At 50.7% G+C, this 23,326-nt stretch overlaps 3 protein-coding genes across 6 annotated transcripts; 1 reads left to right on the top strand and 2 right to left on the bottom strand.

Moving 5' to 3' along the window:
* Positions 1-538: 538 nt before the first annotated feature.
* Positions 539-15,601, bottom strand: EEF1D (eukaryotic translation elongation factor 1 delta). 4 transcript variants are annotated; one of them, XM_059868095.1, is made up of 9 exons: positions 15,489-15,601; positions 8,194-8,317; positions 6,444-6,515; positions 3,355-3,423; positions 2,157-2,253; positions 1,959-2,062; positions 1,510-1,746; positions 751-945; positions 539-640 (listed from the first exon to the last, which is right to left on the bottom strand). In XM_059868095.1, exons 2-9 carry the CDS (start codon positions 8,311-8,313, stop codon positions 602-604), a joined length of 933 nt encoding a protein of 310 aa, XP_059724078.1. In that variant the 5' UTR covers positions 8,314-8,317; positions 15,489-15,601; the 3' UTR covers positions 539-601. The 4 variants fall into 4 exon arrangements, with proteins under 4 accessions (XP_059724078.1, XP_059724083.1, XP_059724093.1 ...); XM_059868100.1 differs by lacking the exon at positions 6,444-6,515 and having other exon boundaries at positions 15,489-15,515; XM_059868110.1 differs by lacking the exons at positions 3,355-3,423; positions 6,444-6,515 and having other exon boundaries at positions 15,489-15,511.
* A 255-nt stretch (positions 15,602-15,856) lies between these two features.
* On the top strand, positions 15,857-18,449 carry TIGD5 (tigger transposable element derived 5). The gene has a single exon (XM_059868142.1). It carries the CDS (start codon positions 16,302-16,304, stop codon positions 18,057-18,059), a length of 1,758 nt encoding a protein of 585 aa, XP_059724125.1. The 5' UTR covers positions 15,857-16,301; the 3' UTR covers positions 18,060-18,449.
* Positions 18,450-20,291: 1,842 nt separating this feature from the next.
* Positions 20,292-23,255, bottom strand: PYCR3 (pyrroline-5-carboxylate reductase 3). Its single transcript, XM_059868220.1, has 6 exons — positions 23,111-23,255; positions 22,156-22,220; positions 21,717-21,896; positions 21,094-21,306; positions 20,911-21,003; positions 20,292-20,640 (listed from the first exon to the last, which is right to left on the bottom strand). Exons 1-6 carry the CDS (start codon positions 23,190-23,192, stop codon positions 20,458-20,460), a joined length of 816 nt encoding a protein of 271 aa, XP_059724203.1. The 5' UTR covers positions 23,193-23,255; the 3' UTR covers positions 20,292-20,457.
* Positions 23,256-23,326: the final 71 nt, after the last annotated feature.

Below are 23,326 nucleotides of genomic sequence, written 5' to 3' on the forward strand. Positions count from 1 at the left end.
TGTTCCCAAAGTCGGGAATGTCACTTGTCCCCTTGCAGCACCGTCCCATGGAGCTTCCTGTGTCCCTTGGTGGCCCCAGACCTTGGACTCTGGCACTGGGACAGACCTCATGTTCCCAAAGTCAGGAATGTCACCTGTCCCCTTGCCAGGCCACACTCAGCTAAAGTGACCTGGGCAGGGAGTCAGTGGGAAAAGAGGGATGAAATCCATCCCAAATCAGCAATTCCTGGATTATTCATCCTGTTTTTTGTAGGGAGTGACTGGGGTCTCTAAACCCTGGAAAAGGTGGCTGGAAGCACCCCAAGACCTTCATTCCAGCCCCAAAATTCAGGTCCATGTCTTGAGCTCTTTCCTTCCATGAAGGATGGGGAAATCATGGAATGGTTTAGGTTCAAAGAGATCTTAAATACCTCTCATTCCAATCCTCTGCAATGGGCAGGATCACCTTCCACTAGCCCAGGTTGCTCCAATATCCCAAAATCTCCCATCAAATCCCCCTGGAGAAGCTGCACCTGAAGGAAAAACCCACAACCCAACATGCACTCCCAATATTCATCTTTATTAATTCCAGGTTCAGATGAGGGGGATACAGTTTTCCCTTCTAAATCTTGTTAAAAGCAGCAATATCCACGCTCTGCACCTGGAAGGGGACAAAAGCTGGAGTCATCCAGGTGTTCCCAGGAAAACACACCTGAGTCAACCCCCTCCCATGGGTTCCAGGCCCTTCCCACATCCCATTCCAAGACTTACATAGTCCTCAAACTTGGTGATCTCCTCCTCCAGGATGTCTGTCCCGACTTTCTCATCCTCCACCACACACTGGATTTGGAGTTTCTTGATGCCATATCCAACTGGGACCAGTTTGGAGGCTCCCCACACCAACCCATCCATGTGGATGGACCGGACACACTCCTCCATCTTGGCCATGTCGGTCTCGTCATCCCACTGGAAAAGTGGGAATTGGGAGGTTTTAGGGTTTTCCTGGAGATTGTCAGCAGCTCCAAGGGGTATCCAGGTGACATCTCTGGGAATGTCACAACTGATCCCAAGTGCCCTTTCTTGGCTGGAGAAGGCTCCAGAAGACTTCAGAGCCCCTTCCAGTGCCTCAATGAGATCCAAGAAAGCTGGAGAGGGACTTCGGACAAGGATGGAGTGACAGGACAAGGGGAAATGGTTTTAAACTGGAATAGGGTAAGATTAGATAGGATATTGGGAAGAAATTCCTCCCTGGGAGGGTGGTGAGGCCCCAGAATGGAATACCCAGAGAAGCTTTGGCTGCCCCACCCCTGGAAGTGTCCAAGGCCAAGGTGGAGCAACCTGGGATAGTGGAAAGTATCCCTACCTATGGAATGAGATGGGATTTAAGGTCCCATCCATCCAAACTCATTCCAGGCTCCCACGGCAACAAACCCCACTTCTGGAATTCCACAGGTGCCACCACCATCCACTTGGAGAAGAGAGGATTTCCAGCCCCACTCCTAGAGCTCCCAAATTCCTAAGGCCACTCACCGGCTTCACATCCAGCAGGATGGAAGACTTGGCAATGAGTCCCGGCTTCTTGGCCTTCTTCTCCGCGTACTGCCGGAGCCGCTCTTCCCGGACTTTGGCAGCTTCCTGGTCTTCCTCCTCATCATCGCTCCCAAAAAGGTCAATGTCATCATCTTCATCCTCCTCAGCAGCAGCTGGCTCGGCTTTCTTGGCTGGGAGCTCCACTTTTTTGGAGGGAACGCTGAACGGCTCCACTTTCTTCACCAGATCCGAGGTTTTTTAAGGGAAAAAGAAGGAAAAGATTAACCTGGATTTGGAGCAGAGCAGCCAAAAAAGCTCAGGAATGGGAATCTCCACTGCTCAGGACACGCTGTGGGATTTATATGGATTTATCAAAACAGGATGTTTGTCCACATGGATCTTTGGTTATAATTCCTAGAGAAGAATTCCAGCATTTTTCCAAGGCTCACCTGGGTTGGAGGAACAGATGAGGGCTGGTGGGAAGTTGAGGATTTCTCCAGAGCATTCAGGCGGCTTTCCAGCTTGAAAATGGCCATCTGGAGGTCTGCAACAACTGGGGGAAAAAAGAGGGAAAAATAGGAAAAATGACCTCAGATTCCCAGCTGCATGTCAGGTCTCCAGCCAGGAAAAGGAATTCTCTCACTCACCACTGCGGAGGTTCTGGTTTTCCACTTCCAGGTGGGAAATTCGGGACAGGAGCTCATTTTGGTCACCAGCAGGTCCAGAGGAGGTTGTGCTTGCACTCTGCAATGAGGAAAACCAGGATGAAATTGAGTTGTTTCCCCTCCTCCTGAAAAATCCATGAAGCAAAGCAGAGCTGTGTCTTCAGGGAGAGAGGAAGTTCGGGAGCTGAACTAAAACCAAGGATATTTTCTCTAAATTAGGATAGAAACTAATGGAGCAGCTCTATAAAATGAAGCATGGACTAAATCCCGAGGAATTTCAGCTGGCACCAAGGAGCAAAGGATAAAATCAACTTTTCCCACTCTCAGATCCCAAAATGCCACTAAAACCACATAAAATTTATATAAAATTTTACACCAAGCCCCTTAAAAATCTTGGGAGTCTCCTGGTCTCCTCTCCCAACCCACTGAAGGACAGGAATGACCTGCCTAAGGTAACACTGGGAAAGCTGGGGAGGTCCCAGGAATTCTACACTCCCACCTTCCCCAGCCCAGCCTCTAATTCCTAACAATTTCAATCTGCTTTAACACATCCTGAGGGAATAATTATTCCAACTCTGGTTTCAATGGATTTTTTGACAGCAAAAAAAAAAGAGCTTTTTCCTTCTTTTTAATGCTGAGGAGGTTCCTTATCCATCAGTTTCAGGCAACAAAGGGAAAGAAAATAACAGGATTTGCCCTTGAGTTGTCATTTCTAAGTGAAGAGAGAATAATTTATTCTCTTTTATTCCAGTGTGGAATCTCAGCAGTCACGCAAGACGGCAAGAGGGAAAAGCAGGGATAAGATGAAGAATACAAGGCACAAGGAAAGGTCTGAATCATGGAATGGTTTAGGTTGGGATTTTAAGGATCATGCAGACAATGTTCTACTATCCCAGGCTGCTCCAAGCCCTGTCCAACCTGGCCTTGGACACTTCCAGGGATGAGGCTGGGAAATATCAAAGGGGCAGGAAAAAATTCCATCTGCGATGGCTCAGCTGTAGATTCAGGCTCAGGAAGGTGAGTGCAGATCCCAGGACACTGAGCTGGGATGAGATCCCATTATCCAGGTTTATCCCAGTGCCAAAGGACAAACCCTGAGGAAGGAGAACTTGCTCTATCCTCATCCCACCAAATCCTCTCCCGTTTTTCCACAGGCTCCATCCATGCACGGCTGACTTACAGCGGAGCGTCCCGACTGTTTCTTGGGACGGGCACAAGGAGCTTCCTTGCTCCGAGCAGGGGTCTTCTGCTGCAGGGCGGGAAAAAGTTTGGGAAGATGGGAAAAGGTTTCGCAATTCCAGAGGGAACTCAAGCACAAGGAAGAGCTGCATGCAAGGGGAAGTTACAGAGCGGTGGAAAACAGCCTTGCACTGCAAACATTCCCCCAGGAATTCTGGGATCTTCTTCACGAATGTCTTGGTGTCTGCAGGGAGCTCGTGCAGTGCTGTGGGCTCATCACACCATGCCAGCCCTGATGCTCCAAGGATGGAAATCATGGAATTACAGAGGCAGGAAAATCCCTCTAAGCCCATCTAGTCCAACAGTCTCCCCAAGGCCACATCCACAGGGATGTTAAATCCCTCCAGGGATGTGGACTCCACCTCTGGACAACCCTTCCTGTGAGGAATTTTCCTAGTATTCCAGCTAAATTTCCCCTCTGGTGGTTTCCTCTCATCCTGTCATTCCCTGGGAGGAGATCCCAATTCCCACTTGGGAATCCTGTCAGGGATTTGTGGAAGTGAGAAGGTCCCCCCTGAACCTCATTTTTTTTTTCCAGGCTGAGCTCTCCCAGCTCCCACATCTGCTCTGGACCCTTCCCAATCCATTCCCTTCCCTGGAAACACTCCAGCCCCTCAAGGTCCTTTTTGTCACAAGGACCCAAAACTGATCCCAGGATTGGAAGTGCCCCCACAGTGCCAGCACAGGGAGAAGAGATTTCTCTTCCCTGTCAATAATAATTCCTCAAAAAAAAAAAGAGGGAAGAGCATGGGAAGAGCAAGGGATACCTGTCCCAAGCTGAAGCAATCAAGAGATCTTAAATGCAAACCGTAAGACAATGCAAGAGGACAATGATATCCCATATCCCAAAAAATTATGGAAAAATTGCCTTTATGAGACAGTGAGATCTTCCCTGAGGAGAAGATGCTCCAAGCTTTGGGAATGTGGACACCACGCCTCCATTACAGCACACAAAAACCATTCCCTCTTCCAACCCTCTTCCAACTTCCAGCTCCTCACAAGCATCCGTGAATCTTATCAGGGATAAGAATTCAAATCTCCAAAGGTGGGGAGTTCCAGAGCATCACTTCCCTCCCTTCCTCTGCACCCTTGTAAAAAACCCTCAAATCACATTTTTAAACCATAACTTTTGTGCTGAACCCACCTTAAAGCTGCTGCCTATCTCAAATATTCTGGACACCAAAAGTGCTTAGGAAAGCTGGAATTGTGCATAAATCTAATTATCCAAGCAAACCAAATCCCTGGGAATTATGGAGGGTACAGAACAGGACTTTGGCAGAACAACTTGGGATATAAACAACTGTTATTCCCTGAAGTTTGAATTCCTAAAATACATTTTAAATACCAGAGACAATAAAATTTTTTCTCATGTTCAGGTAGAATTTCCTGTTCTACTTCCTCCTTTTCTTCACAATCGAGGAACTCCAGACTCCCATCATATTCCAAATGCTCATTCCTATGTTTTATGACACAATCCCAGCCTGAAATTCCACACAAAAAAGCACTAAATTCCCATTTTCCCAGTTTTTCACAGCTAGCTCTTCCCTTGCCACATCCTAAGACCCCTGACAATAACACTCTGGAGGAAGGAAAGAAAAATCCTGGGATTTTTGCTCTTCTCATTTTTCTCTGGATCACACAGTGTAAATTTGGGGGTTGGGAATGCAAGGAAGAAGTTTAGGAATGCTCCGAAGTCCAGCCTGGTTACCCAACATTAATGATGGTTCCTTGAGGGATATTCTAACTATTTTTCAGCCACATGGAAGATCCAACCCCTTCCCCAGGAACAAAAAATATCCAGCAATTTTTTACATCCAACACTAATCCCCAAAAACATCTCCAAACAATTTATATCCCAAAATTCCTATCCGAGCTTTGGACTCTTACTTTACCAATTCCCTGTTACAGAAACTGGATGATCCAAACTTCTGGGATTCTCTCCCAAAAAAGCTCTTTAACAGGAGTCAGGAAAGAAATTCCTCATCTTTGACAAAACACTCTGGAAGGTGAGGATGAGCAGCACTTCCAGGTGATTTGGGTTTAGATTCCCTGCCCCTTGCCCAATTCCAGAAGTTTCTCCCAAAAGAACTTTTTACCCTGTTTGGGATGGGGGCCTCCTTTAGCCATATTTTTTTTTTTATAAAATAAGCCAGTTCAGGAAATTTTTTCCTTAAGCTGTTGACTGAAATCCTGATTCCTCATATTCATCCCAAATGTCTGGCTCCTTTCTGCTGGTGTAAGGAGGAATATGGAATATTCTCATTGGGAAAGGGGGAATTCCTTGTTACTGCCTGATATTGGACTGATCAAAGATAGAAACTGAGGGTGCTTGGGAATTATGAGGCCAAATAATGGATGGATTCCTTTGGGAGTCCCACTGCAAAGGCAGGAAATCAAAGACACCTGGGCTGTATTCCATGGATTTTCCCTTCCCATAAAATCACTCATTGATATTTTAACTTTCTTTTACAAAAATGAAGATTTTTTTATTTTTAATGGTCTCGTCTGCACTCAGCACAAAAACACCTCCACATAGTACATTCCTGAGCTCCTCCAGGATGCTCCAGCCTCGGAGCTTGTAGCCAAGCTGAATTTCCTGGATGCAGCAGATGGAAAACACAACTTTTTTGGGGGTTGTTTTTGCACATCCCCTAAACTGGAAGCAAAACAGGGAAGAGAAGGTGGCAGCCCAGTGTATCCCAAAAAAGAGCCACACGCTCAGCGAGTTGAAACCTGTTAGTTAAGACCCATGGGAACATCCCACCAGGAAAAAAACCAAAACAAAACAAAAATAAAAAAGGAAGGAAAAGCCCAATTCAGGGAATTCTTTTAACCCAAATCCAGTTTTGGCAGCACTGCAGGCAAGCAGCATTGTGGGGACAGAGCAGAGCTGGTGGCACACGGCGCTGCACACCTTGGTCTTCTCCTCTAGCTTCCAACCAAGAAGCCAAATGATCTATGGGATTAGAATTCCATAAAAAGAAAAAAATGGGATGCAGGCAGCCAGCTGGTGAGAGCTTGGGTACTCACTCCGGCCAGCGATTTCTGGATATTCTCCCTGGCTCTGGCAATGTCGCGGAGGATCGTGCTGGCTCCGTTCTCCTGCAAACAGCGCAGAAAGAACCAAGAGTTTCTTTTTTAAAAAAAAATATTAAAACATGGGGGGAAAAAATTCATCAGGGAAGTTAAAAAAAACCCAAAAAAACAATGAAAGGAAGGAGGAGCGAGGGAATTGGGAAAATTGGGAATCGTCCTCTCCATGATTCAGTGATTTTTGCTGTAAGGATTGGGGCTAAATCGGGCAATCCCTGGTCACATGTCCAGAAGGATCATCCAGTCAAAGAGCTTTTAAATTCCCTATAATTACCCTGAAAAGTTTGGGATGCTGCCAGAAGGTTGGAGTGACTCCAGAACTCCTTAAAAACCCAGCCTCCAGCAGGATTTTTCCATATTATTACCTGAGTTCAGGCAGGAAGTGACAACCCTGACTCTGCTCTATCCAGAGAGGTGGGACCCAAAACACCAGGAATTTTTTCCCTATGCTCCTGCTGCCATGCCTTAGCCTGGATTTCAAGATTCCCTCCCTGGAAATTCCAGCATCCATTCACTCCTTGCCTTTCCCAGACTGCAACCCCCACCAGCAAGAACCAAGATGTGAAATTTCCCAAAAACTCCCAAATCCTGAATTCAACAGAAAATAAAGGAGAAACAGCCTGGACACATCCAGGTAGGCTCCATTTCCTCCTGCTTCCAAGGAGCTTTTAAGAATATTTTTCCATGGGGGAAGTGGCTGAAAAATTCCCCCAAACATCCTTCAAACCACCTCTCCCAGGCCAAACTCCTTCACTGGAAGCTCCTGATATGCCTTGAAATAGTTGAACTGTTCCAAGAGGTTTTCACTCCAAAACCTTTTTTCCAGCACTCATCCAGAACTCCCAATTTTTTTCATTCCCTGTCTCCCAGGTGCTGTGCCAGCACCAAAGTCAGGATGGACAGGAGGAATAGCTGGAATGTGCCTAAAAGTTATAATTTCAGCAAAAAGCTTCCCCATGAACACTTTGGCAAGAGGCACTGAACACTCAGCATTCCAAAGGCACAAGCAGTTAGGAGCAGGAAGAGGTTAGGAAAGCTCTGAACCTTGGAAGAGGAACAATTTTGGGATAATATTGAAGCTGGAAATAGTTCAGTTCAGCAGGATCATGCTTCCCCCTCCACCTTCCCCTCCCCAACTCACCGGTACCACGAACAGTCTTCCACTGGAACACCTGGAATATTTCCAGGAGCACAAAGAGAGTGATAAAAAAAATCCCCCCCCAGAAATCTTTGCAGCTGTGGTGCCTCTGTTCAAACTTTAGGTTTGTATTCCCTTGGATATCCCAAAGGACTGGTCCAAAATGAAAGCAAAGCAGCATTTTCCCTGGATGAAGGGGGGCAGGGATGCTCTTTGCCAATAAAACTGAGGATTTGGAGATTTCCAGCTCCAACTGTGCCCCCACAGATCCCATCAGTCTGGAAAAATTAAGGATAACTGCTGGAAGCTGGGACTGATTCACCTGTTAGAAGGGCACCTGATCTCCCAGTTCCTTGGGATCAAATCCTTCAGATTCCACTGAAAATAGTGGGAAAAAAAACCAAAAACAAATAGGTCTTATACAGCTTAGAGAGCTCCAGGAAGTCTTGGGAAAAAAAAAAAATAGGAAAAAAAGAGTGGAAATCCCACAAAAATCCAGGTGGATCATGTCCTTTGACTTACTCTGGAATTCCTGGGATTGGGAATTACCTGCTGGCGGGAGGGGCCACCCATGGGGCCGTTCATCTGCTCGTAGAACCTTCGCTCGGCATCGTCGTATTTGAACTTCTCAAACCAGATCTTGTCGTGCAGGAAGTAATCCACAGCCATTTTCCTAGGAAAAGGAGGGGGGAAAATATCCACAAAAAGTGAATTCCTGCAAGGACTGAAGGTTAACAGCTCGTCAGGAGCAGGTTCTGTGCCTGCAGCCAGGTTCTGTGCCTGCAACTCAGCTTGGCTGGGGATTTAAGTACCCAGGATCCTCTTAAAAAAGCAGGACAGATTAATCATTCAATCACCCACCTGCCTGACCTGGTGTGGAGTGGGGATGGGATGAATCAGCTGATCCAGACTTTATTCCACAAAAAAAAAAAAACAAACAAAAAAAAAAACCCCAGGATTTTCTAGTTCATGCTAAAGAAAATGTCTTGGGTAAGAGAATAAAAAGGGAATTGAAATAATGGAATGGTTTGGGTTGGAAAAGATCATAAAGATCATTCAGTTCCACACCCCTGCCATGGGACACCTTCCACTATCCCAGGTTGCTCCAAGCCTCATCCAGTTTTTCCCTGGATACTTCAAGGGATGGGACATCCACAAGTTCACTGGGAAATCCTGATTAAAAATCAGGAACACTTGGAGGGGACAGACCTGGCACTAGATGGAAAAACAGCAAAAACCTCCAAATCCTCCTGGGAAACAGGATTTTTATGGAGCAGCTTCTAAAGGTGGGTTAAAGTCTTAATTTGAAGAGAAATTGAGCCCTCAAAAAAGAGGAAAAGAGGAAGTGCCGTGAATTCCAGCAAGGGACAGGGACAGAGCCAGCAAAAGTTTGAGGAGGTGGAGAGCAGCACAAGAAAACCACAACAGGAGCAGGCCCCACAAAGCCTCTCCTCATCATCCCAAATCCCATCGCTTTCCATAAAACTCTTCCAGGGAAGCCAGAGATGATCTTCCCAAAATCAAATCCCTCCTTATCTGATCTACCCAGCTGGAAGAGACCAGAGCCCACCAAACACAGGAGCTGCAGCAAAACCACTTTCCACACCCAAATCTCCAGGACCTGCTGGAATTCCAACCAGGAGCATTCACAGAAAATCCCAAATACAGACAAAATTTATCCCACGTTTTTACAGAGACATGTGGATATTCCCAAATATCCAGTTATGACCAACTAAAGAGGAAATTATCCCAAACAGGACCAGGTGAAAGGTATTTGACCCCTAAATCCCTTGACACAAAGATCCTAAAAGTTTTCCAACAAATGCCAACAAAATTCAGGATCAGAAGTGCAGAAATAAGGACGGATGCTCCAAGAGTCTTTTTTTCCAGGAATATCCATCTCTACCTTAGCTCTGCCTTTGGAGAAGATCCAAGGGCATTCCAAAAATTAACAGACTGGATATAAAGTCCCTCAAAAAACCAAACTACAGCACATGGCCCCACCAAAGTGGTTCCCTAAACTGTACTCCAGTAATTTCCAAACCTTCTTCAAGCTGGATCTTGGTTATGATGCTGATTTTTACATGGAATGAGAGGATGGAAAGGAGGATGGTGCTGTATCCATGCAAAAAGGGGGATAATGAGCTCACTTCCCATCCCTGCCTTTGAACATTCAATCTCTAGCTCCACACAAACACAGCCTTTATCCACCAGAATTCCTCAGGAGAAGGGGAATTCCTTGAAGGATTTTCCCCCCTGCTCCCTGCCCACCAGGATCATCTCCAAGTCCACCCAGTCTTCTCCACATGCAAATTCCTTCTGGCTCAATCCTGATCCAGCTGGTTTGGTGTTTTTTTTTTTTTTTTTGTTGGTTTTTTTTTTTTTTTGCATGGGTGTTACCCCCAAAGAAACTTTTCCTACTTCGTTTCCGGAGCGGGAATGCTTGGAGCAGCTGGATGGGAAGGATTTCCTGCAGCAGATTCCTGGATCCCTGTTTTCTCTGCTGCTCTGGCTGCTTCCAGGGCAAAATATCGGGATTCAGCCCTGTCGTAGGTCACCTTATTCAGCCACACGGATTCGCTGTCCTTGTGCAGGAAAAAGCAAGTGGGATTTTCCTTGGGAATATCAGGGAGCTCAGGGTTGGTGGCTGCAATTCCCGTTTGTTTCCCAGGGTTGTGATTCTTGGATGCATCCGGGCAGCTGCCTTGCTGCTGTTGGGTTTTATCCGAGGGGTGCCCGTCCAACATCTTCTCATAAAAATTCTTCTCAGCATCATCGTAGAGAGGCTTTTCCAGCCACACCTCGGATGCCAGAACTTCCCAGTTGGAAATCTGCGGCTTCCCATTGACCGTCTGCTGGTCGGAGCTGGGCAAACTGGGAATGGAGGCCACGGGAGAGTTGGGAATGCCGGGAGCCAAGCCTGGCGTGGCTGGAGTGGGCAAGGCTGTGCCGTAGCCCTCATCCGGCGTTCCCAGCCTGGAATTCGCCCACACAGATGGGATGGCCAGGACGTTGGGAGGAAGGAAAAACTGGGATTTCTCCATGAACGCCCTCTCGGCCTTATCGAAGTCAAGCTTGTTGATCCAAACCCCTTGGACAACGTGGTGACAGGCGGCCAGGCTCCCGTGAGAACACGCCGGGAGCATCCTTGCCTTGGGAATATCTTGGCTGGATTTCGACCTGGTCACGGCAGGAGATTCCTGAGCCATTTTTCCAGTCTCAGGTGATTCCCAACTCTGGGAACCTGTCAATTTTATCCTGTAGGCGCTCTCGGCGCGGTCATACAAGGGCTTGTCAAACCACACGTGCTCTGCCGACATTCCCGCCAGGATCGCCTCCAGCTTGGAATCCTGAGCTTTGGCTTTCGGGGAGCGCTTCCGTTTCCGCTGTTTTTTGCCATTCCTGGGTTTTTTCGGGTCCCCCTTGAACTCCCCCTCGATGGAATCCTCGTGGCAGATCCCGTTGACGGCCTCGGGCTCTGGCGCTTCCCGCTCCGGCGCTTCCCGCTCGGCTTCGTCGTTCCGGTGTTTTTCCAGCCAAACCTTGTCCACGGAGCAGGGATTTTTCCGTGTCCTCATCTTCCCGAAAAAAAACCGGGCAGCATGGAGAGATAAGCACAACAAATGTAGTGGCAGCAGAGCAAAGCAAGGGCATGCAGGAGATGCTTTTATCCATTAATATTCCCAGGGAAAAGCGCACATATTCCATTTATTTCTCCCTTTTGGGATAAGTCTGAATTCCAAGGAATTCAATGTGGCCGAAACCACCTTCCTCCTAAAATAGTCCTGCCAAGAATTCCCCCCATTATTTGAAATTTTAAAGGCAGGAAAAAAATCCCCACAGGATTTTGTTCAAATCCTTGGGAATTATAGGATATTACTCCAAGTTAGTGGATTAGTCATTAATTGTTACTTATTCCCAATCAGGCAAAATTTTGGGAAAACTGGCTCCAATTTTTGAATTTTTGGAGGTTGTTGTTTACTCCTGATTGGGTTTTCATACTAAAAGGCAGCTGCTGAAAAACTGGGATTTAATTTTGAGCTATAATCCAAGTTATTGGCAAATTAAACTTGCCCAGGAGCTGAGAATCTCATTATTAATTCAATAATTAATTAATAAAAATTGACCTGTGGCAGATTGCCAAATAAAATTCCCAGGCAGATGAAATATCCTCAAAAGTTTGTAATTCCAATAATTCCTGGAAGATTTTGGAAGCCTCAAGTCCAAGGCTTAACTTTAATTTTAAATTTATTGCTTTTAATTTAAATTTTAATTAATTGACTTGAATTTAAAATTTAATTTAAAATATACGCATAAATGACTTTTCGGGTCTTGAATATTTCCATTTAAATTTATATATTACTAAATTAAAGTTTTGCCTTTAAACATTTAAATTGATAGTTTAAAATATTAATTAGATTCCAATTAGACAAATTATTAGAATAGGCAAAAGGAGATTTTTCTTTTATTTCCCCTGGAGTTGGGAAACTTTGATACAGCTAAAAATGCTTAAAAATTAAGTTTTCAATTCAGAAAAGAAAAAAACCAAAATTAAAGATTATTTTGAATTTATGTAATGTTTTTCTCTTTTATCGAGCAATAAATTCTTGTTAGGATACATAGAAATAAATTTATTAAATAATGAGTTAAATAATAAAGATTTTATAGGCTTTTGCATAAAAACTTACTACAATTTCTTCGTTTTAAAATGAAATTTAAATTTTGAATTTTTTAAAATAAATTAAAAAATCTATTTTTGCCCATAATTTCTTTTAAAGTCATTTTGCTCCAGTTTTTAAGCAGCTCCAAGCCCTGGAATTGCAGCCCTCATGGATGAGGTGAGTTATGGAGTAGGAATTCCATAATGAGGAACTCCCAGGAGATTCCCTCCCACTGACAGAGCTGAAATTAATTTTAAAAACTCCTTCATTATTTCCAAGAAAACTCTGCAGGAATTTGTCTAATAAATATCTCACTGGTGCTGACATTCCCAGATTTTCCAGAATTCCCAAAAAAACATATAACAGTTAGAAGGTACTTACTTTTTTTGATCCTATGACAGCATTAAAAAAGAAACACAGGATAAATTTAGAGAAAATTCCAATTTCTATGGATGCAGCAACTTCTCAGCCAAAAAAATTAATTAATAATTAATGGATTAATTAATTAATTAGAGCTCATTAACTTTTCAGAACTCCATGAAGGTTGTGAACCAACACCACAGAAAATGAGTTTATTTTCATTTTAATAACAATGAAAAGAACAGTACTGTGACGTTCTCCAAAAGGATTTTCCCATCCCACCAGCCTGAGAATTCCCAACCTGCCATCCCAGTCCTGGCATGTGTTGATGGAATTCAGGATCCCAGATTTTTGGGTGATTCCAAACATTGCTGCAGCACCTTTTTGCTTCCATGAGCAGCCAAACCTTATGTTCAGTCCTGAAAAACCCCAAATTTCCAAGGAAATAAAGCTTCTAAACAAGGAAAAATTGGGAAAAGAAAGTAATTTTTCTTCTGTGTCCATCAGTTTTCCTGGGAGAACCTGGGAAAAAGGAATTTTAATCACACAAACCATCAACTTTCAGCATTTTCCACTCAAAATTTCCATTTTTACCTCCACAAACACAAAGTTTTAGGATTAAAAACCACACTGTGGCGTTGGGAATGTTCTCCACTGGGAAAAGCCACAGCCCAGAAATTCAGGATGTCATCAAGAACCATCAGGGAAATCAAAATAAATCAAACTACTAACACTTGTATCTGATATTTTATTCATTTAAAACTAGATCTTCTGCTGGTTTTAGTCCCTAAAACTGGCTGTTCCTAATTTCCTGCTGATTTCATTCCCTAAAATTGGCTCTTCCCTAAGCCAGACCCTTATCATCACCTTTGCTGTGAGACAAAGCTCTACATTCCAGGAAAACACCACAATTCCCATCCCTGATCACCTAAAAACCACAACTTTCTGCTCCAAGCTGAAAATTCCTAATGAGACAATCATAGGTATGGGAAATCAGCAGAAGGGAAAGACTTGGAAAGCGTCACCTTCAGGAGAAATAGGGAAAACCAAAAAAGAGTTGGGAATGAACAGCTCAGGTGAGGAAAAAATCCTACCTGAAGGTCAGGGAGAAATGGGACAAACCTGGAAAAGGAAAGAATTCCAGCAAAACAGCTCAGAGAAGGGAATTTCTCATCCCTAAAGACTGCGATCATCAGGATCCCAATCAATCCCAAATCATCGCTGACCTGGATGCGACAGAACAAATCCATCCGGGATTTCTGGGAACGCCGATGCGGCAGCCTCAGCAAGTTTAGCCAGGAATGTAATCCTTCAAAAAACCCAATGGAGCACAACAGCAGCAGCCTCTGCCCGTTCCCAAAATAGTTTGGAAATGGATCCCTCCCTCCACAGGGAGAGAACAAACCCCACCGAGGTGACGGAAATTTGAGAACAGCAGCACGAGGAATGAGGGACAGGTGAGATAAGCAGAGCCCAGGTGCACCTAGAGTTGATTTTCCAGGTTTCCCAGCTCAGGGATAAGTTTGGAAAGGCAGCCAAGGGGGTTGGGATATGGGATGGATTGGCTGCTCCGTGCCAGGACACGGCAGCAGCTCCGGTTTCTCTTTGCAGCAAGTGACTGGACAAAAAAAATCCAAGGAATGGGGGGAGGTGCAGATCCTTGAGGCACCTGGGGAAGTGTGGGATCCCTAAATTCCCATCCTTACCAGGGCAGGAATAACATTGATCCCTTTACCCACCACCCAATCCAAACTTAAAGAGGTGAGGCTTTAATAAATCAGGAATATTCCAAAAAAAACAGGGATTATGTCCCCAAAATCTGTGGAAAACCACAAAGGTTGAAGGAGAGCCCCGGCAGGAGCTCACCGACCCCTTACCTGTGACAGAGAATTCCTAAATCCTGGGAAAGGAAAAGGACCACAAAGACATGGAGAATACTAAAATCCCCCTTTCCCTGTGCCTGGCAAGGGGAAAGGGATCTCCCAGGTAATGAAGGGATCTCCCACATCCTTTTTTTGGGGTGTGAGGGAAGGAGAGACCCCACATGTAATGTGGAAGGGGTTTCCACATGCCCCTTCCCAAAACTATTAAGGGAAAAGGAACCTAAAACATTGGGAGTGGGGGGTGACTCCACAATATTCCCTGGGATCTTAAGTGGGGAAAGTAACCCCAAGAAACAAAGGCACCCCCAAATCCTTTCCTTCAGGACTCTTAGGGACTCCCAGGACCCCCTTTGCAGGCCTAGGAAGGGAAAAGGGACCAAACATGGGGAAAGGGAGATCACCCCAGTATTCCATAGGATTCAGAGCATGGAAAAGTTATTCCAAAAACCAGGAGCACCCCAAATCCTCTCCCTCAGGACTCTGGGGGAATGGAATGGACCCTAAAGAAAATGGGAGAACCCCCCTAAAGTCCCTTTTCTGAGGCTTTAACAGGGCGAGAGACCCCCACATCCAAGGAAGGACCCCCAAAACTCCACTCTTCCCACCACTGTGAGGGAAGGAGCCCCATTCCCTATGAGGCGACCCCCAAACCCCTCTTTCCGCAGGAAAAGTGCCCTAAAGAGAACAAAAGGGGTGACCACAACCGCCTTCTAAAGGATTCTAAGATGATAAAGGAACCTTACACACCGTAAAGGGCCCCCTAAGCCCCTTCCCCCCATATATCATAAGGGGCCCCCCCACCTCCCGCCCCAGAGGGATAAAGGACGCCCCGGAGACCCCCGAAACTCCCACCACCGAGGCTCAGAGAGGGGGATAAAGGACTCTAACTGGGGGTATAAGGATTCCTAGGGGCTGTAAGGGGCTGGAAACCAGGACTCACCAGCAGCGCTGACCCCTTTAGGGCCCTCCGCTCCCTTTGGCCGCCGCCGGGATAGAGAGGGGCGGCGTGCGCCGCGCGGAGGCTTATGGGGGAGGTGCGTACCACACGTGGAGGGCGGGGGGGGGGTGAGGAAGGGGATGCGCTGCGGGTAGACAAGGTGTCACAAGAACAGCTCGGGGTCTGTCCCCCCCCAAATAAAAGAGACATGCGGAACATCACAGGGGCGTGAAAGCGGGATGCGCGAACCACCCGTCTGTAACTATTAGGATGCGCTGCCCCCCCTTTTCCTTGTCAAGTTGGATTCGCCCTCGTAACTCCGCTAGCGCCCGTGGGATGTACCACTCTGCGAAAAAGGAGGATGGGACACCTCGCTGCTTGCCCCACGCTACTTCCCTGCCTCCCGCAGGATGATCCCCTATATTTTACGGGGGGTGTTACGGGGAGGAGAAAAGTCCCCGCGCTTTGCGTGCAGCGCGTTGCCTCCCTCCGCGCGCTTCTTCTCCCTCCCGTGAAAGCCAAGTGGAACAACTCAAGGGGGAAAGCGACGTGATGGGAGGCGGCAGCGGGGTGGCGCCCTCCCCCCTTTTCGCAAAGTGGTACAACCCACAGGCGCTGGTGGAGATAGGAGGAAGAATCCAACTTGGCGAGGAAAAGGGGGAGAGCGAGCGGCGCAACTTAGTGGCTGTGGTGGGGTGCGCGCATGCGGGGGACCGGAGCGGAGACAAAGGCGTCGCCGCGCCCCCCCCACCCCATCCCCGCATTCCTCCCCGGTTATAACGCGCCCCCCATTCCCATGGATGCGGGAGTCGCTCCATGCCCGGGGGGGAGCCGGAGGAGGGCGGGGGAATGGCGGGAGGGCGGCGGGCAGGAGGAGGAGGAGGAGGTGGAGGCAGCAGCGCATCACCCGGGGGGGTGTCGGTGAAGATGTCGCTTCGCCGCGCCTACTCCATCAAGGACAAGCTCCAGGCCATCGAGAGGGTGAAGAAGGGCGAGCGCCAGGCGTCGGTGTGCCGGGCTTTCGGAGTGCCGGGGGGCACGCTCCGGGGGTGGCTGAAGGACGAGGCGAAGCTCCGCTGGTTCCTGGAGCAGCTCGGCGGCGAGGTGGGCACCCAGCGCAAGAAGATGCGCTTGGCCAACGAGGAGGAGATCGACCGCGCCGTCTACGCCTGGTTCCTCGCCCTGCGCCAGCACGGCGTGCCGCTCTCCGGACCCCTCATCCAGGCGCAGGCGGAAGCCTTCGCCCGGCAGATCTACGGGCCTGAATGCACCTTCAAGGCGAGCCACGGCTGGTTCTGGCGCTGGCAGAAGCGCCACGGCATCTCCAGCCAACGCATCTACGGCGAGGGCGGCCTCCCCCCCGAGCCCGAGCGCGCCCCGGCCGCCCGCGCCGAGGTCCTGCCCGATGCCGGCGGCTACGGGGATGAGCAGATCTACAACGCCAACATCACCAGGCTCTTCTGGAAGCTTCTTCCCAGTGCTGGAATCACGGCGAGGCGTCCGGCCCGCGGCGAGCGTGTCACGGTGCTGCTGGCCGCCAACTTGACCGGCTCCCACAAACTCAAGCCCTTGGTGGTCGGAGGTCTCCGTGATCCCGCCAGCCTCCGGCATCACAACCAGGAGAAATTCCCGGCTTGCTACCGCTACAGCCCCGAGGCCCGGCTGGCGCCGGCGCTTCTGCGGGCTTGGTTCTTTGAGGACTTCGTGCCGGGGGTCAAGCGGTACCTGCGGCGGAGCTGCCTGCAGCAGAAGGCCGTGCTGCTGCTCAGCTCCGCTCCGTCCCGCTCTGGAGCGGGGGCTGAGGATTCTCCGCCGCTCCAGACTCCAGATGGGTCCATCCGTGCGCTGTTCCTCTCCAAGGGTCCCTCTGGGAGCGGTTTGGCTGGAGCAGGAGGCCGAATCCCGGCGCCGCTGGAGCAAGGGGTGGTGTTGGCCTTCAAGCAGCTCTACAAGCGGGAATTGCTGCGCTTGGCCGTGTCCTGCGGCGGCCCCGGCAGTCCCGCGGACTTCGTGCGCTCCTTCCTCCTCAAGGACATGTTGTACCTGGCTGGGCTCTCCTGGGATCTCATCCCGCCCGGATCCATCGAGAAGTGCTGGCTGCTGGGGCTGCGCGCCGCCTTCGAGCCCCAGCCCGGCGAGGAAGAGCACGGGGACACCCCGGGAGGGGAGGAAGGTGGAGGGGACAGCAAGGTCTTCAGTGACCTGACACACCTGGCCGCCTTAGCCTTCAAATGCTTGGCTCCCGAGGAAGTGTCCGACTGGTTGCACTTGGATGATGCAGCTCCAGGTGCAGAGGAGGATGATGATGGTGAGGAGGACGCCGAGGAAGAAGGCGCCGAGGGCTGCGGGACAGAAGAGGATGATGAGGAGGAAGCAGCTGGTGGCAAAAGGGGTGGGGAAGGAGGAGATCCTTTGCTGCCCACAGCCGGGGAAGCCATCCAGGGTCTGGAGACGGCGCTGCGCTGGCTGGAGAGACAGGATCCCCGGGAAGTGGGGCCGCTGAAGCTGGTGCAGCTCCGCTCCCTCATCTCCATGGCCCAGCGGCTGCGCCACGGCTGCAGCCCCCAATCCTAGGGCAGGGGCAGCTGCCACTTACTTGGCTACCAACCACCCCTGGTTGGCCACAGAGCTGGGGACACCCCGGTTGTCCCAGGGGGATGGCGGTGGAGGTGCCACTCGCCCCTCTGTGACCGTGACTCCCTGGGGATCAGGAAGCCCAGGTGCCTGTGGGTCACAATTCAGGGGATTTTTGTGCAACAACTCGAATTCCAGGGTTGTTCCTTACCTAAATATATTTAGGAGGTGCTATTTTTTACATCCCTTGTGGCCCCTGGTCACTGGCACTGCCAGAAAGGGGGTGGATGCTCCCCCCAAATTGCTCAGTTCCCCCCATTCCATGGGGAGAAGGGATGAGGGAAGGACCTGCTCAGTGTCCATGGGATAATGGGGGATGTTACACTGAAAAATCCCAGAGCAGGGTTGAGGTGGGCACAGCCAGCTGGACATGGGCCACTCCTGAGGGGAAATATTCCGCCTTGGAAGAGGCTGGTGATGCCCTTTCCACTGCCAAAACAGAATCCTGTTACACCGGGATGGTTTGGGGCTGGTTTAAGACAATTTCCTTCAGGCACTGGATTGGGAAAGGGACACTTGGGTGGCATCCATGAGAGTCACCTCCATCATTCCCATCACAGCTGGGAACACCTGGACCATGGAGACCTGCTGAACCAGGTACCATCATCTGAGCATCCCCGTGGAACTGAAGGCTCCAGGGATGGGGGTTGAGGTGTTCCTCACAGGGTTTGTGGGGTGGCCGGGGCTGGAGGACACGTCTGGGTGAGTTGAGGTTGGAGCAGGGAAGGCTCCTGGCACTGCCTTGGAATATTGGAGGCATCTGATCAGAATTTAGGAGCTCCTAACCTGATTTGGATGAAATTTTAGGGTGTTTAGCTGAATTACTGGAAGAGGGAAATGAAATTAACTCCTCAGTGCTGCTGTGCCCCATGTCAGCGGGCGGGTGTGGGTTTTTACTTGTTTGTTCTTTGTCTCCTCGCTGCAGAGTTTATGGAAATTAAATGGATTTTTATTCCCACATGGAGGTTGTCATCTGTGAACTGTCATGTGGAGGCATCCCAGAGGGATTTGGGGTAGCACCAGGGGGATCTTCATGGAGTTGAGTCCTCTCAGTGTGGCCTTCTCCATGCCAATGGGGTGTAATCATATAAAATCATGTTTCTGTTTATTTTTATCGTCTTTTACACCAAAATCACCCCACAAAAAGATTCTGGAGCTTGGGACATGGCTCATTTCAAACAGGAGTTGGTGAATGAAAGAAAGTTTCAGTTGTGTGACAAAAATATTGCAAAGATCAGCAGAAGGTGCTGGGCTGGAGGTCTTTGAACTGGTTTGGGGGGGGTGAGAGTACAAAATTATGGAAAGGTTTGGGTTGGAAGGGACCTGCAAGGCCATCAAATTCCAGCCCTCTGCTGTGGTCAGGGACATCTTACACTACCCCAGGTTGGTCCAAGCTCAGTCCAGCCTCACCTTGGACACTTCCAGGGATGGGGCAGCCACAGCTTCTCTGGGAATTCCATCCCAGCCCCTCACCACCCTCCCAGGGTGGAATTCCTTCCCAAAATCCCATCTATCCCTGCCCTCTGGCAGTGGGAAGCCATTCCCTGTGTCCTGGCACTCCAGGCCCTTACCCAAAGTCAGGGCTCAGCATCCAGATGTTCCCACCAGTGATGTTTTGCCTGGAAAAAACCTTTTCATCCTCAAAGCAGTTCCCAAATCATCGCTAATTGCATCTGTGCAGGTGCTGGGAGGCAAGCAGAGCTTAATTAGGGCATGGAAAAGGCTCAGATTCTCTCCTGATGGGCAAGTTTGAGTTTCTACCCCCTCGATATTCCTGGAGATAGGAGCAGATCAGGGCTTCCATCCCATTCCCTGATGCCACGGAGGGATCGTGGTGCAGGTTTTTTTGAGCTCTTGCCCATAGTTCTGGAATGTGGGCAGCATCCTCATGGATGTGGCTCTGACCATAGGGATGCAGCCATTCTCCCAGCCCCAGCAGGGTTAAATTGGGATCACCTCGTTCCCAAAAGTCTCTCCCCAGTGGCACACACCCCATACAAGCTTCATCCTTGGTGACCTTGGTGCGAGCACCATCCCCAGTGAGCACAGAGCCAGCGTGGCACCAGCACCATCCCTGGAAACCATGGATGTCACCTCCCTACGGAAGTGACCCCATGGTGGCTTCCACACCCCCCAGGACCACAGGGACCATAAAAAGCCACACCCCCCCCATTGCTCTGGCCACGTTTATTTGGTTCCAGCCCTGCAGAGGTAACACGTGTCCACACCACCTCCCACCCTCATCCACGTTCTCCTGAAGATGTCAGGATCCCCCTACTCCTCAGAGGAGCTCGCTTTGGTCCCCATCCTCCCTCCTGTCCCAGAAGAGGCTCGTCCACTAGTCCTTGGCCATGTCACATGCCCGGTTGGTGGCCGCCTCCACGGCATCCATGACGGTGGCCCGGAGCGCTCCCTTCTCCAGCTGGTGCAGGGCGTAGATCGTGGTGCCCCCGGGCGTGCAGACGTCCCCCCGCAGCTTCGCCGGGTGCTCCCCTGTCTCCAGCAGCATCTTGGCTGCACCCTACAGGACACCGGGACACCAAGAAGGTCAGATTTGGGACTTCCCAAATTCCCCTTTCCATGGTTGGATGGCACCACCATCCCAACACCCCCACGGCGAGGGACTGTCCCACCCCCATGCCCTTCATCCTTCTGGTGGCTTTATTTTTGCTTCCAAGAGGGGAAACTGAGGCAGAGCAGCTTCTAGCACCTCCTCCCTCATCCTAAGGGAGGAATGGAGCCCAGGGGCAGGAGGGAAGGGGGGCGATTCCAGCATGTGCCAAGGACTCACCAGCAGCGTCTGTGCCGCGATCCTGCTGGCCAAGGCGCCCGGCATTCCCATCTTCACCGCGCCCTCGGCCAGCGCCTCGGCAAACAGGTACACCTGGAAAGAGGGGAGCATCCAGGGGTGAGCCTGGAGCAAGGGGGGAGGACCCCAAGTCCCAGGACAGCGTCCCCTGTCCCGCTGGCTTACGTAGGCCACGCCGCTGCCGCTGAGCCCGGTGTGGATGTCGATGTAGGATTCGGGGACCTCCTCGCAGAGGCCGCAGGAGGACAGGAGGCTCTTGAGGAGCGTGGCTTCCTCGTCACCCGCGTTGCTGCCCCGAGAAAAGACCATGGCCCCTGCCTGCACCACGCAGGGCAGGTTGGGCATGATCCGCAGCACTTTGGTCCAGGGCGGGAGGAGCTGGGAAAAGATAGGGATGGGAGAAGGGGTTCCAGCCCTGGGAAGAGCCCAAGGGTGCCCGGAGACACCGATGGGTGTCACCCATCAGGCTGGCGGAGAAGTGAGGAGCATGGGGAGGGAGGTGGAGGGGCAGCTGGGTGGGGACAATGCCACAGAGGTGTGTCCTGCATGGGCCTGGGTGCAAATGGAGGAGAAAGGAGAGGAGGAGGAGGAAGAGGAGAATGAGAGATGAAAGGAGGAGGAGGAGAAGGGGAGAAGGGGAGAAGGAGGAGGAGAAGGAGAAGGAGAAGGAGAAGGAGAAGGAGAAGGAGAAGGAGAAGGAGAAGGAGAAGGAGAAGGAGAAGGAGAAGGAGAAGGAGAAGGAGAAGGAGAAGGAGAAGGAGAAGGAGAAGGAGAAGGAGAAGTCTCACCCGTTGCAGTGTCTGGATGGTGACACCAGCCACCAGTGACACGACGATGTGTTGGGACCCCACAGCAGGACGGATCTCCTCCAGGACGCTCGGCAGGATGTGGGGTTTGGTGGCCAGGAAGACCAGGGTGCTCCTGTACACCACTTCCAGGTTACAGTGCGTGGTCCGGCATCCCAACTCCTGCTCAGGGACAGGGACAGGGATCACAGCCCAGCACCCCCTAAAACAGCATCCCAAAACCAGCACCCCCATGGTAACGGCACGTCCAGAGGCAAGGACATGGCCTGGGGACCTGCTCTGGCCACAAAGCCACCGAGGCTCTGCCTGGATCTCACCCAGATCTAGGGAGGATGAGCCAAACCCCAGTGTGGGGGAAAGGGTGCTCTGACCCCACAGTGAGGGACACCCCAAAATATCCCACCCCCTTGGCCCCACTCACCCGCCAAGCATCCAGGTTTTTGTCCGAGGGAGCGCTGGCCAGGACGTTGCTGGCTGGAACCTTCCCTTGGAGGACATAGGGAATGGGGTGAGTGGCCAGGGTGGCCCCAGGGTTGGGGGGACACCCCAGCACAGCCCAGACACCCCAACTTCCACTGGGATGTGATTCCTCCAATCCCAGCACGATCCCAAAGGGGGACATGGAGCAAAGGGGGCTGGGAATGGATCCTGCTGTGGTGGCTGGCACCGGTTGTGTCAGGGCACAGTGACAATGGAGTGGCCCTAATGGGCAGGGCTGTCCCCACACTGTGCTATGGGACAAGGACAATCTGGGACACACAAGGAGCAGGGACAGGGCTGTACTCTCACTATCTGCGGGACAGGGATGTCCCAATGTCCCCATACTGATCTGGGGAACAGGGACCCTGGGGGACTGGGCTAGGACAGGGATGTCCCCATGTCCCAACACTGATCCGTGGGACAGGGACACCAGAGAAGAGCAGGGTCCCCGGGGAAGAGTGGCAGGAAAGGGCTGTCCCCATGTCCTTCCAGTGTAGGACAGGAACCCGGGGAGGGGCTGGGACCTTGGGAACAGGCCAAGGCAGGGCTGTCCCCATGTTCCTCCAATGGAGCACAGGGACCTGGGGAAGGGCTGGGACCTTGGGAACGAGCCAGAACAGGGTTGTCCCCACGTCCCTGCACTGGAGAACAGGGACCCGGGGGCGGGCTGGCACTTTCGGAGCGGGTCAGGACGCGACTGTCCCCATGTCCCTCCACTGGACAACAGGGAGGGGAGTGCAGGGAGCGTCCAGAGCAGCGCTGTCCCCATGTCCCCCCACACTTCCCCGCGCCACAGGACGCGCAGGGACGCCGGGAAGGCGCCAGACCAGGACTGTCCCCATGTCTCCTCCCCTGCCCGTGTGTCACGGAGCCTCCGGTCGCCCCCCGTGCCGTACCCGCCTGCAGCAGCCCCCGGACGAGTCCCCCGGCCATGCGCCCGGCGCCCACGAACCCGACCCAGAGCTCAGACGCCTCCATCGCTAGGCGAGACCACGCCCCTAGAGCCACACCCCCGGCGCTGATTGGGCTCGGGCAGGCACACCCTGCTCTCCTATTGGTGGATCAGCAGTTAAGGGGAGGGGTGAACGGGGTAAAGAGGGGAAACTGCGCAG

The sequence above is a fragment of the Haemorhous mexicanus genome, chromosome 1, assembly GCF_027477595.1.
Source record: "Haemorhous mexicanus isolate bHaeMex1 chromosome 1, bHaeMex1.pri, whole genome shotgun sequence".
In the NCBI taxonomy this organism is placed as follows: Eukaryota; Metazoa; Chordata; class Aves; order Passeriformes; family Fringillidae; genus Haemorhous; species Haemorhous mexicanus.